This window comes from Balaenoptera physalus, assembly GCF_965194825.1.
Source record: "Balaenoptera physalus genome assembly, chromosome: 5".
Lineage (NCBI taxonomy): Eukaryota > Metazoa > Chordata > Mammalia > Artiodactyla > Balaenopteridae > Balaenoptera > Balaenoptera physalus.
In genome coordinates, this window is record NC_138884.1 from 26,012,386 (window position 1) to 26,030,202 (window position 17,817).

Below are 17,817 nucleotides of genomic sequence, written 5' to 3' on the forward strand. Positions count from 1 at the left end.
TAATATATGATTTTGGGGTCATAGAATTAAGTCTATAGCCTTTTAAAATAATGTTATTTCCATTGAGTTTTATATGAGATTTAGACATTTGAAAATTTCTCTTTGAATTTGAGAATCTATCATTGATTGACTACCTCAGGGTGCAGGTAGTTGAGATGAAAAGATAAGCCTTGTTGTGTAGGAGAATCAGCCACTCTGTCAACTGGCCTCAGGCAGTTGAACGGAAGACTCAGCCACCATGCAGTGCAGAGCTATAAAAATGAGTAAGGCAGCATTCTCTTCCTCACAAAGGACACACCGAGAAGGGGAGATCATAAGTCTCCTTAAATTGTTATAATGCGAATTATTACTTTGGTAAGTTCCAAAAGTGAGGCGTCCACAAAAACGTAGAAGAATGCAAGGAGAACGAACCCTAGATTCTGAAGAAGCCACCAAGAAGAAGGCTTCTTCAAGGTCCTGAAAATTGGGGATGTATTTCAGTAGTTGAGTGTGCAACAGAGAAGGAAAGCGTTTCCTAGACTTAGGAAACGTGAGGAGCTAAAACAGTTAGCGTTTACTCAGAGAAAAGTGAGCATTATGGGCACTGAGATGCACTCCCGAAGGCCACAGCAGGCGAGGAGGCCGGGGCCAGGCTCTGTGGTGCTGTGATTGGCACCTAGAGAATTTTGCATTGATTCTGGAAAGGGGAATGACCAGGCCAGTTTGGATTTGGAATGATGCCTCTGACCTCTCTCTGTAGACACTGAAGAGACTATCTGGGCAATGAGTCAGAAGAAGAATGCAAGAATCCAAGTGAGAAATGGTGAAGTTAGTGAGGGTCTTAGTGCAGTGGAGTGAAAGGAGAAGGTGGATTCAGGAGGCAGTGCAGGGATGGTGTCAAGAGGACCCAGGTGCTGGTTGGCGTAGGGGGTGAAAAGAGAGAATCAGGAGGCCTAGACGGCTCTAGGAATCCCAGCCTGGGCAGGCTGTGATGTGGTTGAACTGATGACGAGTCAAGGGAACAGAAGTAGATGTGGGTGGGCGAAGACAGGGTTCAGTTTAAAACATGCTGCATTTTAGGTTCCTCTGGCAGGTTCCTAACAGGCCATTCCAAAGGCAGGACGGGAACTCAAGGGAGGGCGGGGTGGGAAGTTCACACGGAGAATCCTCTCGGAATGAGGGTGACAGGCCTCAGAGGTTATTTGTTAACCGGGAGTCCACTCACCCCTGGGGCTCCATGGCTAGAAGTGTACTTTGAAACAATCAGGTTTTTCTGTAATCCTGTTTTGCATTTTACATACTAAAAACTGTGATTCTAAGAAGAGATCCATAGACTTCACTAGACTGCAAAAGAGGCCGTGGCACGAACATAATTAGAAACCCCTGGACTAGAGGGAAGTGAGACTGGGGAGGGACAGGGCACCCAGGTCCTGGCCGAGGCTGGAACCCACAAAGGTGCCGCAGCAACGGTCCACACGGCTGCTAATCCTGTGGTAGCGACATGTGATGGGGGATCTTTGAGGAGGGCTTTCTTTTCCTAGAATTCACGTTGTGGCAGCAGCATTTAGAAAATGGTTCCGTGAGTTCTTGTTTCTTTTCTGAGCTTGTGGCCCCTCCACTGATGGGTCAGATGTACAGTGCATTCCGTTACTGGTGGTTTGGAAACACCGTCAGCAGAGGAGGCTTTCTTTTCTCTCCACGTGGCATTTCGTGCGAAATCCCAGTATATAAACCTGAGAGGCTCGATGTGGAGGTGGCGAGCCCCGCCCTCTTGGCTCCTCCAGGAAGGAGCCTCACCTCTCCTCACTTCCCTCCCTGCCCAGGAGCTGCCTGAGGGCTTCCGAATGGGCCGTCGGCATGAAGTTTGAAAATCACTGCTTTGGATTAAGCACCCTTCTTTAAAAGTAGACCCAGAAGAGAAAGAGAGCAAAATTTTTTTGGACTTTCTGAGGGAAAAAAAAAAATAGATTTTTTCTCCTAAAATGTGTGTTCAAAATAATGTCAATTTTTCTAACACAGAGAATCAGATTAAAAAAAGGAAACCCAGATTACCTACACATGTGTAAGCCTAGAAATACTCAAAGCTGAGCTTGGTTTCTAGGCTGCCTGTGTCCCTTTCCCAGTGGTATCTGTGCCTGAAAAGAGTCTGATACAGCAGGGACACGTTCAGACTATTACTTTCATTGCTACCCTCTTATGGTAGGAGCTATCCGGGGCTGGAGTTAGAGAATGGGGTCTCCTGAAAGTTCAAAATCTCACCTTTATGTGTCAGGCACTTACCTTCCAGGTTATCATTGACTAAAAGCTCCATCTATAAGAACAATGTAGAAAACCATCTGGAAAAGTAAGAGTTTGTAGTTGAGCTCCACAGAAAGAATGGCCAACATGTATTGTGGTTGAGTTGTTGTGAGATTAGAACAATTTTATTGAAGATAACAGATCACCTTAGTCTAGAGAACCTTCTGGATTATAAAATCCCAAGTTGAAATAATCACAAGGAAAAATGATCACACCAGGCACGTGTGACTGGCCAGAAAAGTAGCAGGCCATTTAGCATCAGAGTAACTATGTGAAGATGAATCTAAACTATACAACCCAAGGAATCATTGTGCTCATTTCTCAGAAGTCATTGAATATACCTTCCACTGCCCCCAGCCCCTGCAGTCACTCCCGAACTCACTGCCTCATTTTATATTCTTCACTTATTTTTATCAATATGTAAAATTATCTTACCTATTAATTTATGTGTCTATTGTCTTCTTCCTACCTGTGTTCTTTAGGTCACAGATTTGGTCTTTCATATTTATTGCTACATCTGGAACAATGTATGTCACATAGTAGATGCTTGTTAAATATCTGAGAGCTAAGTTATTGTTTGACCGACCAAGTTGCCACCCTCACCCGAAAGACTAGTAACTTGTTGGGTGCCACCAGTTAAGACATTAGACAAAGAAATACATCATATTCCTCTTGTTGTACAGAATCATGCAGCCCTGAACTCTGCATCCTTTATGGTCATTGACGTTGTGTCGCATGAAAACGTCATGGAGATGGTTGGGTCCAGGGAGACAATCAAAATAATCAGGAGAGGGATGGTTGGCAAGGGAAGAAGATAGTTGAGGAACTGTTATACAAAAGCAAAGAAAGACCATAATGACTTTTCAGTCTGAAAAGATGGAGATTAGGAAGAAACCGAATCATAATCTTTAAATTATGAAAGGTATGGTCAGGATAAATGCAGGCGTCTTTACTGGCAAACTACAACCCAGAAAGTGAGAATGAGGTACTTTTAAGGCACGTGCACAGCATAAGGTGGTAGAGGCTAAAAGTTTTATCGACATTTGTGAACTAAGCTGTTATCTTAAATCATCAGTTATTAAAGGAAGCAGAGATACGTTGGAGTGTTTCCCCCAAAATGGTGCCCTAATCTACTGGAATGCTCATTAGACCTTGTATCTGATCTTCACTCGGCCCTGACCTCGTACAAGTCCCTCAACATCCTAGCTTCGGTTTCCTCTTCTGTAAAAGGAGAACTCGTAGTGAGTGGCCACTTAGGTCCCTTTTAGAATAGGTTGATGTTTCATAGTACATCACATGGTCCACTGTCAAAAGCAGACCACAAGGGTAAGTAAACCCAGTGTGAGAATCCCCATGTTCAATTCCATGGAAATTCAGACTGCAGGTTCTTCTATTTAAAAAAAAAAAAAGTTTGTCACATGGAATTTTCTATATCAGTTTCTTGTCATTAACATCTTAATGGCTGTAGGATAGTTAATATTTTTTAAATTGAGTCTTAAAAATTCCCATTTTACAATGAAATATAACCAGTGAATGTCCCTGTTTTATAAGTCAAAAGGAGTACATAGCAAATACCAAATGATCTCTTTGCTAGAAAGCGTGTCAGTAGATAACATTTATTTCTGAAGATGAACATGTTGTCTGCCTTGCTCTTGTATTTCATATTTCTGATGAACTAATATCCCATGTGAGATCAACAGTTTATAGGATGAGTAATAATTGTGACTTAGTTATGATACAACTGATGGAGAAACTTTATAAATCTGTCCAAAACCTTTGATAAGGAAATTGCTCAAGTTTCTCCACTTCGAGGTCACCCCTTTCTGGTGGAAGCATGTTTTCTTCAGAGTTGACCCATGCTGGCTTTTTTCTTCCTAGCGAGTCTGGACAGGATCCGTTTTTAAAAGATTATTTTTTAAGGGTACTTTGCTACCCTACTTCAAACTGCACTTAGATGATCACGAGATAATCAGTACACAACAGCATTCTTTCTAGCCCTGAGATGACTGAAACAACGACAGAATTAGAAATAAGAGAAGATCTTTCTGAACATAAACAGTGACCAGAACTGACGTGAAGAATCAGAAATAGGCCAGTTGTCAAGTATTGGGCTGCTGATTGAAAAAAAGAACACCATATTGACTGTTGATTTAATTTAAACAAAAACCAAAAACTTCTTTCAGTGCTTTATTTCAGAAGAGAGAAGGGAGAAAAAATATATAGGGTGGGAAAATCAGAGAAGGGAGAGAAAGGGAAACAGAAAGAAGAAACAAGAAAGGAACAATAGACCACAAAGTCACTGGCAGAACTCAGAGGGGCAGTGGCGCTGGTGAGAAGCAAAAGAAAAACAGAGCAACCACATGGGGAATGAGGGGGGAAAGTCTAAATAGTATCTAGACTTGGCCAATCGAAAATCTCAGAGGGCATCACTGTATTTTAGTCGAGTAGTGGTCTTAGACTTGTAGCCTCATATCTCATGAGTTACCAGTGACTGCAGATCAATCTTTTATTGTCTTTCTGGGATGCACGCATTTTTATTATTGTGGTGACCACCAAGGAACAGCCTCCAACACCTTATGTCTGCACTGTCTCTGCCTCTCACTTTGACTCTTTATTTTATCCTGTGCACCAGTGACAGATGAATCTTTCTAAAATACCATGTACATGGCATTCCCCAGTTCAAAAACATTCCATGGCTCTCCTGCCTGTAAATTAAATCCCTTAGGTTCATAATCCAGGTGCTTGGCAGTGTGGTCCCAATCAGCCCCATTTCTCAAGAATTCCTCATACTAAACTTTCCCTTCAGCTAAGCTGACCCACTGCTGTTCTCATAAGCATGCTGTGCACATTGGTTCCTTTGTTACTTTCCCTCTACATCCCCTTCCCACAGCGTCCTCCCTTTGTCCTCTCCTGATACAGAGTTGATTCTGGGAAGCCTTTTCCTGAATTTTCCAGCCCACAGAGACTCCCTAGAAGTCCTTCTTTGAACTCCTGGAACCCTAGCTGGCACCATGAATTTAACATATATAGCATTATAGTGCTTTGTCTTTAAGTCTTTCCCCCAGAACCTTAAAATTATATTGGAGGGTTCTTGACAGCAAAGATATGATGTCATACTTCTCTTTATCCTCAGCACTTAGGTCGTTGTAGACGCATAATAAATGTTAGCTGATTAGTAACAGTTGTTTTGTATGACCAAGTGAAAATGCTCAGTAATGTTGTTCTCATTCAGTATTTTCAGTCTCTTCATCTTTGATGGGCAGTCTAGTCTCTCACTAACTTGAATGACATGGGGGACTTAAGAAACAATTGCAGAGAGAATTTGGGTGTGTACTGTTCTGTGGTCCCTCTGAGGCTGGTTCTTGGTCTTCGTGCTCATTGGAATAAATATAATGCTTCTTGACATTTGGCATCTCTTCCTCCTTGGGTGCTTTCTATTTCCCTTTAAGATGTTTAAAAATACCATCAGAATCAGTATTCTTTCTGTGGCTAGTAGTGGAGCTGAATCAATCTTTTCTCCTCTGGTTTCTCTTCCTTTAAATACAGATAAAGAGGAAGTGCAGAGGAAACGGCAGAAGCTCATGCCCAATTTCTCGGATAGTTTCGGTGGCGGCAGTGGGGCGGGAGCTGGAGGTGGAGGCATGTTCGGCAGCAGCGGTGGAGGCGGCGGCGCTGGAAGTACCGGCCCAGGTACGAACCAAGCCTGTTCTTTCACATCTGAAAGGGCAGATTTTCTTCTCCTAGATTTCCTTGTCTATGGGTTGAGTGTTGTGACATTATTGAACATGATATATTACATTACTTAAAATTTCCCAGCAAACTTTTTTCCAAAGAAATGCATGTTCATCTTATAACATGTGGATAGATTAATACCAAAAACTGTAAGAAGGAAAAAAGTCACGAAGGCCAGTTACCCAAAGGATACCTCTTAACATTTTGGTATATTCCCCCCTCCTTTTTTTTTTTTTTTTGGTACAGTTGTCTTGGTATTCTTTGGAAACATTGGAAAGGTTTCATACTATATTTGCGCTATGTTGTAGATACATAAAATCCTGCCATCAAAGATTAGCTATTGTTTTTTGGCAGGTACCTACATTAGAATACATATTTATACATTTCTCCAAGCACAGCTGTGATCCTCATTTTGCATAGTGCTTTAATCCATTTACTCGTATGACCTATTTATTATCATGATTGTGTATAGAGTCATGTATGCTGCTTTTTCCTAATGGTTTAACATAAGCATTTCCCCATGGTAATAGAAATTTTACATAAGCATCATTTTTAAGCATCATTTTAATGGCTTGTAGTAATTCATCAACAAACCGTAGTATAACTTACTTGAAGATTGTTTCCTGTTTCTTATCTAAAATGTTGCAGTGAACTCCTCTATCCACATTGCTTTTCTTTTATTCCAGATAATTTTTGTAAATTAGATTCTTTGAAGTGAAATTACTGTGTCAGAGAGCATGACAACTAACACTCGCTGCTTCCCAGAGTTTTACCAGCTTGTGCTTCCAGCAGAAACGCATGAGAGTGACCGGTGGGGGCATGTTTCTCTTGAGGAGCCAGTATATGTTTCTGTATTTTGTTTGGTTCAGTTTTTCCCTCCAGGGGTCACTTTACTGTCTTCTGTGTCAGCAAGTCTGAGTCTGGGTGGCAGCCACTCACCCTTAGCCTCTCCCCTCCGTGCAGGAGTGGGAGACTTTCTCCAGCATGAGCTCCTCCGTGCTGCCCAGAGCCTGGGCTCTGCCTGGGTTGCCAAAAATGTAACCTTGCCAGAGTCAAATTCTCATCGTCCCAGGACCCCCAGTGATGTGCCTTGTTACTAAGTCTCAACAGAAGGACCATGTCGGGCACACCAAAGCCTGTTCTCACCAGAGGGAGAACACTAACATTTGCTGAGTTTCTTTTTATTTAAAAAAGCATCAGGAGGTTTCATTTGTTTTGTTTGCCATTTCAGGGTATGGCTTCCCGCACTATGGATTTCCTACATATGGTGGAATTACCTTCCACCCTGGAACCGCTAAATCTAATGCTGGGATGAAGCATGGTAAGTAACACTTTTCTTTTTTTTTTTAGTACTGAGAAAAGAACAAAAAAAATGATTTAAAAATTAATTAAAGCCAAAAAGTTTTTTTTTTAAATCATTACTCACCACAACATTATCTTGAAAAAACTGATGAATGCCAATAAATTAAGAAGATACTTCTTTTCCAAAAAATTATTATTTCCTGTGGAGAGTATAGATTCTATTCCTGATACTATATTTAAATTTATACATTTACTTTGTACGTGGCATGAACAGAGAAAGAAAAGAACATTAAATAGGGATATAGAGAGACTTGACTATGCAAACTTAAAAAAGTCACCAAACTTAGCTGTTCTCTCTCTTTTTTCTCAAATACTACACTTTTGAAGACACTTAGAGTTTTATAGTGATGGTCTTTTCTCATCAAATGTATCTCCTGGGGGCTTCCCTGGTGGCGCAGTGGTTAAGAATCGCCTGCCAATGCAGGGGACACAGGTTCAAGCCCTGGCCTGGGAAGATCCCACAGGCCGCGGAGCAGCTAAGCCCGTGCGCCACAACTACTGAGCCTGCGCTCTAGAGCCCATGAGCCACAACTACTGAGCCCACATGCCACGACTACTGAAGCCCACGTGCCTAGAGCCCGTTCTCCGCAACAAGAGAAGCCACCACAATGAGAAGCCCACGCACCACAATGAGTAGCCCCTGCTCGCCACAACTAGAGAAAGCCCGCACACAGCAACAAACACCCAACGTAGCCAAAAATAAATAAAATAAATAAATTTACAAAAAAAAAAATGTATCCCCTAATTAGCAGTTGTCACATCATGTGTTCATACTTCTATTACATGTCCATTTTAGTGTACTCATTGAAGAAATAATACAAGGTCTTCTCACGTATTCAACAACTGTTTTATGTCAGGTGCTTTTACATGTTTTAACTGTAATCTTTATGATTCCTCTGTAAGGAAAATATTAGTATCTTCATTTTACAGACAGAGCGCACCAAGGTACAGAAATGATCATTCACTCACTGAAGGTACATATCTGTTAGTGGCAGAACCAGGATCTGAACCAGGTCTGCCTGTAAAATCTCAGTGTTCTCGTAGTAGCTGTCAGATAGCATAGCAGGACCTGAAAGAGTGTGATTGGAAACAGTGCACTGGATAGCTCCCACAGCAAAGAATGTGAATTGAGATCACATCTTCACAACCTGCTTGAGCATTAGGGAAAAAATTAGCTGCTCTGTTTTCAAGAACTTTAAAAATTCCACTTCCTCGCAATTCCTAGAAGAGCTTTATTTCATTTTTCTCCTTTACAGATAAACAGAATGAGGTGTACATTTTTAGAAATGTAAAAAAAAAAATTTTTTTAAGGTCTTAAATAAGTTCTCATCACAAGAAAAAAGAATTTGCAACTATATATGCTGATGGGTGTTAACTAGACTTATTGTGGTGATCATTTTGCAGTGTGGACAAGTTCTGAGTCATCATATGGTACACCTGAAATTATTACAATGTTATACCTCAATTTAAAAAACGTTTTTTGAAAGTGACTTTAAAATAGCTCCAAAACGTGTTACTTATGACCATTTTAAAAGGAATTTTAAATTGTTGTTTTTCTTTTCCCTTTGCAGTAAACCTGCCTCCTACCTTTATCTGACCTTTGCTGAAACAGTGAATTATAACTTAATTAATAGATTTTACTGAGGGAAAAAAGCTGAATTTTTGCTTTTATCTTAGGAACCATAGACACCCCATCTAAAAATGACCCTGAAGGTTATGACAAGAGTGATGACAGAGAGGCCATAAATCTCTCTGGGCAGGCAGCAGAGAGCACCGAGCAAGATAAAGAGTCCTGCAAGCGGGGCGATGAGGCTGATCCGGCGTACTCGATAGGGGTGAAGGAGGAGACTCGCAGTTCCCAGGGTGAGTGAGCACGCGGGGGACTGCATTGTACTGCTTGGTGAGGGGGTGGGTCGGTTCTAGGTGGACAACTTATTTCCGGAAGACAGGCTTATTTTCTGTTGATCTAAAGACGGTACATCAACATCTGGTTCAGCGTGCTCTTCAGAGCCCTGTGTGCCTTTTGAAAAGCATGTGCCAGGTTATTTTATTCACACTGGGATGTCCATTTTCCCAGGGTTATCTTTGAATATAAAGTACAGAAATTTACATATGTGTCTCCAGTCATCGTCATGCAGTTTTAGGGTATCACGAGAGATAATCTAAATCATTTCCACCACAGATAAGAGAGAGCAGTTTGCATAACTTTGACAGTCTCCCTTCTCTCGACTGTCATACTGAAGTGGAATTTCACCTGAAAATAAGGACTTTTCCCTTTATCCTGATGCCTTCTTTGAAGAATTAGGATTAGGAGGGACAGTGCATATCTGGAACCAGAACCCATTAGAGTATGTGTCATGAGTCTAGGTCATCCTAGATTATGCCTGGAAGACTTTTTCTGTAAGAGAAAGATGGTAAATATGTAGAGTTGGGGGCTACATATGGTTTCTATTGCATATTCTTTTTTTAACACCCCTTCAAAAATGTACAAACCATGCTTAGCTAGGGGGCCGTATAAAAACAGGCCACGCACAGGATTTGACCTGCAAGCCACAATTTTCCTCCCGTTGACCTTCAGGAAGCAAAGTTTACAAAAACACCAATGGCTCTCGGAGAGTCTGTATCTCTGTGGCAGAGACTGATTTTTGACACTTTTTGCCTAAGGAAAGTCGTTCAAGACTCCCATGAAGGATTATTTCACCAAGAGATTATTTACAATTATGGCAGAACCCAGTTAACGTTATTAGGAGATTGATTGTTCCCCTTAAGATAACAGAAACTTCTGGATTTCTTTTCCCCGAACAAACTGTAGACAGAGTTTTTGGAGACCAGCCTCTGTGTTTGTCAGTGAGCCAATGTCCAGCTGTGCTTTTTCTAGTGAACACAGCCCAGGAGCGCCGAAAGGAGCATCCTCCACTAGGTCGACGTGTCTCAGGGCATCAGAACACTGACACCAAGGGTCTTGGCCTCAAGCATGGCATTCCTGTAGAGCAAGTATGGGAAACTCAGCTGTGATTGGGATCCATTGCCTTGCAGATAACCTCTTCCTGGAGAAGGCCATGCAGCTTGCGAAGCAGCACGCGAACGCCCTTTTTGACTACGCGGTGACAGGGGACGTGAGGGCGCTGCTGGCCGTCCAGCGCCACCTCGCTGCGGTGCAGGACGGGAACGGGGACGGGTGAGTCAGGGCTTCGCAACAAGGGTTGTTCTAAAGGGGCGAAGAGAGATGAGTAGTGTATGCACGCCAGCGCCCTTTTTGACTACGCGGTGACAGGGGACGTGAGGGCGCTGCTGGCCACCCAGCGCCACCTCACTGCGGTGCAGGACGGGAACGGGGACGGGTGAGTCAGGACTCGGCAACAAGGGTTGTTCTAAAGGGGCGAAGAGAGATGAGTAGTGTATGCACGCTGGCTAGAAGTGAGAAGAGCTGATCAAAGTTACTGGGTCCTGCAACTGAAACACTCTCTCAAGGAAAATAATGTGTCAGTAAGGTTGAGTGGCACAATCTCCTTCTCCTGTCCTGTGGCTCTCACCTCCTGGGCTCTAAAATAGCCAGAATGCTCATCTAAGAGCACAGCACTCTGGGCAAGAAAACTAAGATGGGTGTGGGGAATGGTACTTTTTTTTTTTTTTTTTTTTTAACATCTTTACTGGAGTATAACTGCTTTACAATGGTGTGTTAGTTTCTGCTTTATAAAAAATTGAATCAGCTATACATATACATATACCCCCATATCCCCTCCCTCTTGAGCCTCCCTCCCGCCCTCCCTATCCCACTCCTGTAGGTGGTCACAAAGCACAGAGCTGATCTCCCTGTGCTATGCGGCTGCTTCCCACTAGCTATCTGTTTTACATTTGGTAGTGTGTATAGGGAATAGTACTTTTTGAAAAGCCCTGCTTTATTTGTTGGAATACGATTTAGAATCATACTTAATAAACACTTGTTTATTGGAATAGTAATATTTGCTTTATTTATTGGAATAATATAATAAAATTTGGTCTTACCAAATCCCTAGAGTGCTTGTTATCCCCACTGCATATTTGTAATAATAATATTCTCAAGGAAAAGCCCAGTAGAGACAGCACAACAGCAGCAACAAAATAATTAGGAGGCCGTTGTCATGCTCTCCCAGTTACTGGTTCCTCTTCTACTGCCTCTATTAACGGTCACCAGTCTGCGACTGAATCAGACTCTTGTGACTGTTCTAACCCACATTGTGTGGGAGTCTAACATTCCAAGCACTGTGCTTCCCATTCCTGCTGTTACTGAGCTTGTATTTGCAAAGACACCTGGCTTCTTTCTAAAAACGGTTCTCCTAGTCCTTTCATTGAGACTCTAAAATGATCTCAAAAGCCTATAAAAATAACGAGTGACAGCAGCCCTCAAATCCAAGTCAAGTGCTTTATCTAAAACCTTCCCAAAATAGTGTCAGCAATGAGAAATCCTTCTCTGTGGAAGAGCTCTTGGGCGCTGTGTTTTAAACCTCAGTTTAAACACTGAACCAAATGCTTTAGGAAAGTGCCAACCTCAGGGTTTCAGACAGAGACCTTTGTTCTCATTCCTTGCAGCTTAACCAAGGATGTGGTGTAACCACTGGCCTTGTTAATACAGTATGAGAGGAACCGGTACAGCCTTCTTTGTGTAATGTCATGAACAGCAGAATGTTTTTTACAGGGTTAAATAATCCATTTAGCATTCAATAGCATATAACCACAAGAGAAAGCAGTTAACCAAGACAGGACAGTAGCATTTCAGGTGACATTTTTAGGGGCCTGCTGATGAGCCTGAGAAAGACAAGCATAGGTAAGTTAGGAAGGGACTGCTGGTGTTCGAAGGGAGGACTGTGGAAGGGGACACAGGCACGCGCGTTCAGGTGAGGGCACTGAGGGGAACGTATAGACGTGTGTAGGGACTGCTGGTGTTCAAAGGATTGTGGAAGGGGTACAGGCACGCGCGTTCAGGTGAGGGCACTGAGGGGAAGGCGTAGACGTGTGCAGGGACCTGGATGTGTGTGGAGAGGCTGGGGAGGTGGCTTCCCTGCCCAAGCAGGAAAGGAATCCTTAGACTCCCCTCCCTGGACCCCAGACATCCTCCCGCAAGCAGGCCCACGGGGCTTGTCGCAGCTGGAGACCAGAGGGGTGAGACTTGGGGAGACCAAAGAGGCGTCCTCATAAGAATATAGACAAGGGATAGCTTTCGGCCTTCACAGCTCAGACCCTTGTTTTCACTGAGTTTATCATATTCGGCTAATAATCTGAATCCTGTGGCCGTTAGTCATCACAGAAAATACAATGAAGAAAAAAATAATAAAAGCTTCTGGTACTGGGGAAATTCCCATGAGGGTGTGAAAACTTATGGGGGAGGAGGAATGTACTTCTGCTACAAAATGCTGAGCTGCACATGGAAATTTTTAGGCAGTTTTTGAAGTACGACCTTTTTCTTGGTATATGTGCATCATGTCTGCGTCAGACTTTGGGCCCTTTTCAGCAGTCTTCTTCCAGCCCTACGGTTCAAAAGACAGTACTGAAACCCTGAAATCATTCATTTAAAAATAGCTCTCAAATAATGAAGTCACAGTTTAGTTTTTCAGGCTCTCCTGAGTCAATGTTAATCCCAAGTAATATACACTTGCTATTTCCAAGAAGGTGGCCTGAATAAAATGACACCTGATATCTTTAGAGAAAATCCAGCCTGTGCCTCAAATCCCGTGCGTACTGCCACCCTGGGATTCTTAGAGTGCTCTGCATCACAATCTGTCCATACTTAGGAGGATTCATCCTCCTAGATGTTCATCTGCAACTCTACAGAGCGGCGCCCATGTGCCCCTGAAGCAGGAGAGCTTAAGGGATTAAGAGATGGCTTTGGGGCAAGACAGTCCTGGACTTAATATATGACCTGGATTGAGTGCTGTTATACCCGTAAGTCTCACTTTCATCACCTGAAACATAAGGATAATATCACCTACCTCATAAGATTGTTGTTGTGATTAATCAGATAATGTATGTCAAGTGCTTGGTGTGGTCTGGTATTAGAAGCTCTAAACAAATAGTAGCCACTTTCTATTGTTGAGTCGTTTCCAATTAAGTTTAATTATAACTTTTTTTAACAATTAAAAAAATTTGTTCCTAGGAGTGATGATTGGCACCTGCCAATGTTTTCAGCCTCATTAGTGTTAGCCCTAAGTTTGTTCAGTCATCCTTATTTCAGTGCCTAAACTGTGTGCCAGGACTATAAGGCTGACCCAGAGGGAACCAGCCTCTGAGAGGGTCACAGGCCAGAGAGGGAGGGAGATGTATAGAAAACTGCAGTCGCTCAACCAAGCAGTAACCTTGAGGGGAGACAGCTTGGTCTGCCTAGGAAGTTGAGGAAGTCTTCTCCGAGGATGTAAGGTTTGCGCTGGCATGTGAAGGATAAACAGGTGCCGCTGAGGCAGAGAAGAGGAGCAGAACCATTCCAGGCAGAGGGACTAATTCGGTGGAGAAATACAGTTACATTGTTCCTTCAGAAGTCTGCGTCTAGAGTCTTCTCCCAATAGTTAAGAGCCCGACTCCATTCTCCCCTCTTGGGATCTAGGAAGATCTTAAAAAGCCACCACACTGTATTTGGGCGGAGGTGGCAGAGCTAGGTGAGATGACTACACTCTTCTGAACAGATCCTAGTGCAGGCATTTTACACACGTCACCTGTGTGTCGGGGTAAGTCAGGGAAAAGTTAGAGAAAGTGCATGGCACAGAGGCAGAGCTGGGATTTCAACATAGGTTTCTCTGTCTCGAAGCCCGGGTTCCTTTACACCTCAGGGGTCCAAACTGAATGCCCCCAGAGACCAGAGAGCAGGCAGGTACTGGAAATGAGTAGGCAATAAAGCATCCCCACCTTGGATACAAGATGTTTCATACATTCAAGACATTTGGGGGCCAAAGAAAACTAGGTATGAGAGCCAGATACAGTCTGCGAGTCTAATCCTACCTTGGGAATCTTTTTTTTTTTTTTTTCCATTAACAGTTTAGTTGATTATTGCCACTATATTTTTGTTCCAGTGTCTTACACTTAGCAATCATCCACCTTCATGCTCAGCTTGTGAGAGATCTGCTAGAAGTCACATCTGGCTTGATTTCTGATGAAATTATCAACATGAGAAATGATCTCTACCAGGTAAGCAGAAATATCAAGGAGACAACTGAATAAAAATCCATCGTTTGTATGTGCGTGCGTGCGTGCGTGCGTTTCTTAACAGTAGCATATCACGTTAATAGGATAAATATGTCACATCTGTCAAGAAAAAAATGCAATTGGAAAAAAGTTAAGTTTGAAAAGCTAGTGATTTACAAGAATTTTGAAGTCTGCTGAACATGTTGACAGCATCTAGATTAAATGTATATCAAATGAAGGGTGCTGAATCAGAATACAGAAAGGTAAAAAGGTTGCTAGAGAAGGAAAAAGTGTCTTTCAAAAACAGAAAGCTCAAGGTGAAGAAAACAGGGAACACCAAAGAGATTTGCCCAAATCAGGTTTACATAGAAATTAGGTGGGCTCAAAAACAGCTTGAGGACCTCTGTTACAGAGGTCTTCAAATATTTCAGATCGGGGAGTTGACTGGAGACTCAGTGAGGCTGCCTGTTGGGCACATGCAGATTTCAGGTGAGGAAAGGAGATTCAAACTGTTGGACAGAACCAAAGCCTGGCGGCTGGGTGTAGGGAGCAGGCAGACCCGGGCCAGCCTCTCTGGGTAAGCGACCGCACAAGCAGCAGGCGAGTAGGCTTCCGCTCTCCAGAGCTGCTCCCTCCTCCCTCCTCCCTCCTCCCTCCCCCCTCCCGGGGCTCTCTCTCTTCCTGCTGCCTTTCCCGGCCCCATCACTCTTCTCTACAGCCTCCTGGTCTTGCCCCCTTCTCGGCTTTCCTGTTTTCTCCTTCCCTTCACACGAACCAAAGTGACTTCCCAGTCTTCCTTGGCCTCTGTGGTATGCCCGGATGCCTGATTCAAGCGTATCCCTTACTCTAAAAATACAGACAACCATCATGCACAATTATTTACACAGTAAAGGTGCCTGTTCCAGTTCTCAATTTTTAAAGCAGGTGATGTGAATCATTTTTATTTTCTCAAAGCAGAAGTCCTGAAATGTTTACATGTATCTCTCAATAGATTTTTATCTGTGGATAGGTGTTTCCCAATAAGGGAAAGTAATGGATGTAAGGCATTAGGCTTCTTCTTTGGCTGTCATGCTTAAGATCAAAGGAAAAATGGAGTTGGGGATTCTTCGCTGACTCATAAAATAACTAGGATGAGGTCTAATTTTAGATATATATTTAAAGGATAGCTTCTTCAAATTTTCATACCATTCTGGGTGTTGCTGGTATTTGGAAAGTCATTTGGCCCTTAGAGTTTGATTCTCGCAGGCTTTTGGACTGATTGTTCCTTTTCACCATCCCAAGTGTACAAATAAAACTAGAAATGGGATGTTGTCACTTCTCAGTCCTCCTTTCAAAGGCAGCTTAACTTCACTGCCTGGAGGTCAGATTGAAGGAATTGCTTGTTTTTCTGTTTATAAATAGGACCTGCAAAGGACACCGCACAACAGGATATTAGTAGTTGTGATTTATTATGTGCCAAACTCCTTACTGTATCATTTGGGTACATATATTGAGACTCTCCAGTGTGCTGGAGACAAAAACTCTCAAACCACCACCTTTGACACTTGTGTGCCTTCTGATTTGGGGACTCTCAGGAGAATACAGGTCCGTTTTCCCCACCTTACCATTGTTCTCATTGATGGGCAAGGATTCGGGATCCCCCTGGTTTGCCTTTTAGGTCTTAAACACACACCCAATGGCAACTTTTATTTGAGAACTAGAAACCCACTAAGATTTAGACTTTCATTTATCCGTTGTAAAGGTTTTCTCTTAGCTATTCTTGATGGGAAATTAGACAGTTCCCTAAGTAATTTGGATTATTTGGCAATTGTCTTAAACATTCTCCCAGAATACCTTTCACTAATCTTAGTACATTTCTGTGGCCATCTGTCACGATCAAATCTCTCTGCCACCCACCCTCTAGAGAAAGACACACTCAAAATAATCCAAGTGCATAGGGTTAAGATTTTTCTGAAAATATTTCTGAAACCTGTTCCCTTTAAACCCTCTTTTCCTCTCCCATTTCCCTCCCCACGACATAAACAACAACTCCAGTGTGTGTGATAACAACTGTTTCATTTGCATATGTTCCTGTAAAACATTAGTGGGGTTTTTACGCATGTATTGTTTAATGTTTCTAATTATTATAAATATAATATGTATTCATAGTTTTTAAAATAGTATGTAAGGAGATACATTAGAGAATCAAGGTTACCCTCCCTGGCAGCATACAAGTCTCCCAGCCCCACTCCCAAATATAACTATTGTGTTTATAAGTATTTTCCCAGGTATTGGTTACATAAAAATATATAATTTAAATAGACATATTTTAGTATATTCTTACACACAGTCCACATTATATTATACATACTACTCCTGATTTGCATAAACCTTTTTCTTAAATTTTAAATACAATTATAGATTCATAGGTGGTTACAAAAAAAAAAAAGTGGACCAGGAGTCCCATGTACCCTTCACCCAGTTTCCCCAGTGGTAACTTCTTGCATAACTCTAGTCCAGTATCAAAGCCAGGAAATTGACATTGATACAATCCACAGATCCTATTTGGGTTTCATCAGTTTTACATGCACTCATTTGTGTGTGTCCATATAGTTCTTCATGCACGTATTTTTTAATTGCATAAGTGGCTTTGTGCTACATGTCACTATATTTCTGCCTTCACTGCTTATGGGATTTATCCACGCACCTGTGTGTACAGCTGGTTCCTTGTTTCTGCTCCTGAAGAGGATCCCGTAGTTTACATCTTCCACCTGTTATGTACCTGTTCCCCAACAGTGGACACTGAACCAGCTTCTCTCTTCCTACCTCCACAGACAATACTTCAGTGAAGAGTCTCCCCCACGTGCCCTTGTGGATTTGTGTCACTCAGATACACAGACAGGAGTGGGGTTGCTGGGGCATTTGTGTACTTGGCTCTGCAGAATGTCTGCATAAGTCCATATGCCAGCAGGCATGGCATGAAAAGTTCCTGGATTCCTACATTGTGTAATTGTTTAAGATATAATCCCAGGGTTTAAGATCTAAAGCCTAAAATGTCATAGAAAACCTTCATGGGATCATAGGAAAAAAAACTTAAAAAAAATTTTTTTTACTCATGGTAAGAGATTTTGTATGATATGAAACTTATATTGAAACTACAGATAATTTTAAATCTCTGGTATAATGTGATTTCAGCTCTTTTTTCCAATATCATTCTCTTTCCTTTTCCCATCTCCCCAAATAACATATCTGATCAATAAACACAGCTTTTATTTACTTATTTATTTTTTGAGAGGAAGGCTCTTGGCTATAATGTCT

At 42.2% G+C, this 17,817-nt stretch overlaps 1 protein-coding gene across 1 annotated transcript in view; it reads left to right on the top strand.

The window, feature by feature from the left end:
* NFKB1 (nuclear factor kappa B subunit 1) overlaps nt 1-17,817 on the top strand; it is a 124,514-nt gene that overhangs the window by 93,107 nt on the left and 13,590 nt on the right. Inside the window, exons 12-16 of the mRNA XM_082462377.1 lie at nt 5,824-5,967; nt 7,241-7,330; nt 9,049-9,234; nt 10,408-10,549; nt 14,409-14,523. Of these exons, the coding sequence (XP_082318503.1) occupies nt 5,824-5,967; nt 7,241-7,330; nt 9,049-9,234; nt 10,408-10,549; nt 14,409-14,523 (677 nt within the window). The remainder of the gene's footprint in view (nt 1-5,823; nt 5,968-7,240; nt 7,331-9,048; nt 9,235-10,407; nt 10,550-14,408; nt 14,524-17,817) is intronic.